This window comes from Lathyrus oleraceus, chromosome 2 (assembly GCF_024323335.1).
Source record: "Lathyrus oleraceus cultivar Zhongwan6 chromosome 2, CAAS_Psat_ZW6_1.0, whole genome shotgun sequence".
Lineage (NCBI taxonomy): Eukaryota > Viridiplantae > Streptophyta > Magnoliopsida > Fabales > Fabaceae > Lathyrus > Lathyrus oleraceus.
In genome coordinates, this window is record NC_066580.1 from 41,215,217 (window position 1) to 41,218,290 (window position 3,074).

The 3,074-nt window shown below is 33.5% G+C and overlaps 1 protein-coding gene across 1 annotated transcript; it reads left to right on the forward strand.

Moving 5' to 3' along the window:
• The first annotated feature begins 1,081 nt into the window (after positions 1-1,081).
• On the forward strand, positions 1,082-2,722 carry LOC127121102 (UPF0481 protein At3g47200). The gene is made up of 2 exons (XM_051051702.1): positions 1,082-1,669; positions 1,762-2,722. The coding sequence occupies exons 1-2, from the start codon at positions 1,094-1,096 to the stop codon at positions 2,557-2,559; spliced, it is 1,374 nt and encodes a 457-aa protein (XP_050907659.1). The 5' UTR covers positions 1,082-1,093; the 3' UTR covers positions 2,560-2,722.
• Positions 2,723-3,074: the final 352 nt, after the last annotated feature.

A 3,074-nucleotide genomic window follows, 5' to 3' on the forward strand; every position in this document is an offset into this window, starting at 1 on the left:
TATATATAACAGGCTGATATGTTGTAATAAAGATCACACATTTCATATACTTTCTCTATAGAACTGGAGTACCCAAGGCAAAGCGTGAAACAGTCTGTGAGTGATATGTGAGTCTATGTCCCTTTCATTGTATTTTCTTTATGTGTCCTTAATTGAAACGTTTGTTCTTTTTGTCATTTACTACATTCACTTAAGGTTGTTTATTGCAATCTTCTTTTACTTTAATTCAAGTTTTATTGTCTTTAAAGTTTATTTTTGTCCTATTTTCACACAAACATTCGTAGTCACATCATATACATATTTTCTCGTAAACGTGTTTGCACATAATTGCTCCTAAATTTTTTTGAATTAATCTCACATATTTTTAAACTCGTGATTGTTCGCTAAAAACACATGCATGGCTAGCACTTAAATGCCCAAATTAGTTTAGAGTTCAAGATATTAGTAATGAAAGTGGAGATTAGATATTGTGTACCTAAAACCCCTTTACAAAAGTATTTATATTTTGAGTCTGACGAGTCAGATTGGATAATAGGCCTCGTGCTATTGAACTTTTGACCGGTGCAAAACAGTGAGTCCCTCCCGGGTCTTTGGTCGGCACACAATGTTAACAAAATTAATTCTACATGAATCCACATATTATCAAAGAAATTTTGAGCTCATTTATCCATTAGCATGAAAAGTAGCTTCTTTGCTTTCCGCATTTCATTTTAAAATTGTCTTAGCTTTCAAGTAATGATGCTTCCGTGTTTCACATTGGTCTAGTAATATATTAATTGAAATGCCTGGTGACAGACTTTGATATTCTTTTCTTCTTACAAATAACAAGAAACGGGCTACTGCAACAACAAGTTTGCAAGTAAGGAATTGATGATACAAGAAAATGCACAATTAAGATATATTCTTTCCATAAAGTTATTTAATTTTGGCAAAAAGAAGATTCCAATTAGACATTGATGGTCTTACAGCTTATGATGTGAATATTTTATTTTTGCTTTCAAATGTACATAAAGATAAGATTCTAATATATACATGTTAGCTTAGCTAGTATATATATGATCACTAATTAATTTATATAACATTACCTATATACATGGAATTAGAAATGAATTGGATTGATCAAATCAACAACGAGATAAAGAGCAATGGTCCTGCAATATATGATGAGATGGAACAATGGAAGAAACATTCAATTTACAAAATACCCTCAATAGTAACAAATCTAAACAAAAAAGCCTACAAACCACAAGCAATTTCATTTGGTCCTTATCATTATGGAGAAGAACATTTAAAAGCTATGGAAGAACACAAGCATAGAGCACTTGTTCATTTCCTAAAGAGGTGTCAAAAACCCATTGAGTTGGTATTCCAAGAAATGGAACAAGTGGTCCAAGAGTTGAGAGACTCATACAAGCCACTTGATCCAAGTTGGATATTAGATACACCAAAGTTTGTTCAAATGATGATTCTTGATGGTTGTTTTATTTTGGAGATTTTGAGAGCTAATGATTGTGTTGTAGATGATTATGCTGAAAATGATCCTGTCTTTGGTGAACATGGGAAGTTTTATGTTTTGCCATATATCAAACGTGACATGCTTATGCTTGAGAATCAGATCCCTATGACGGTTTTACATACATTGATTCAACTTGAAACTAGAACCGAACAGGTAACTAGTTATCAATTTTCAATGTACATATTTTGTTTTTTTCTTCTTATTTTGCCTGATTTTTATTCCGTCGAAAACATGAATCATTACAGGAATACGATCACGAGTTATTAAACGAGAAAACCGCAAAGTTATTAAACCCTAGCACACCTTTAATCCAAAGCTTGGGAAAATGCATGCATATATTGGATGTTTATAGAAAAAGCCTAATTCAACAAGGACCAAGCCACCCAACACGCATGCCCAAAGAAACAAAAAGAAACTGGTTAACTTTAGAAGCAGGAGAAGAGATTATTCGATCAGCGGTCGAGCTTCATGAGGCCGGAATCCGCTTCAAGAAAAGCAAAACATGGAGTCTCAAAGACGTTTCATTCGATCGAGGTGTTCTTAGGCTTCCGATTTTGGTCGTAGATGACACAACCGAATACATGCTTCTCAATCTCATCGCCTTCGAGCGTCTCCATGTTGGAGCAGGTAACGAGGTAACATCATTTATATTCTTTATGGACACCATTGTTGACAATGCCATGGATGTTGCACTTCTGAATCGGAATGGGATCATAATCAATGCGCTTGGAAGTGATAAAGTTGTTTCGAAATTGTTTAACTCGTTGTCGAAGGATATTACAGTGGATCGACATGGAGTACTTGATGTTGTGAGGATGAGTATGAGTGATTATTGCAAGAAACCATGGAAAAGATGGCGTGCTAATCTTATTCAAACATATTTTAGGAATCCTTGGGCTATTGTGTCTCTTGTTGCTGCTATTTTTCTTTTTGCACTTACTATTGTTCAAACTGTATACTCAGTAGAACAATATTATCAAAACCCAAGTCCAACTGACTCACCTATTTTACCGGTTACTCCAAAGCCTCACCATCTTCTATAATTATTAATCACTCTATGTAGTTACTTGTTTTCTTCTTTGATTTTTATATTTGTGTAATTTGTTTTTATTTGAATGTTTTATGAATTTGTTGCTTCATTTGTCATTGTGACTTTATTTGAAATCTTGTACTACTAGTTATTTCGATTGACATGTGAGTTTTGTTTGACCTTCTTACTCCATCCGTCATATTTTATGTGTTCAATTTGAGTTAGACATAATTTCGAAAAATCTATCATTATTTACTAAAACATAACTCTGCATCATTGTACTGACATTTCAGTTATTTGTATCACATCACTCATATTGTTAGGTGATACATTTTAAAATTTATTTTTATTTCTCGAACTCCATTCAACTGGTGCACCACCTAACAATATACACATAACCCGCTGTGGATTTTTTATCCTTAGCATCACTACACCAACTTGAATCAGTGTATTCCATAAATTTGCATTCTTTTCTTTCATCAGCTGTAGGAAACAAAATTCCATAGTCGAGAGTTCCTTTCAGATACC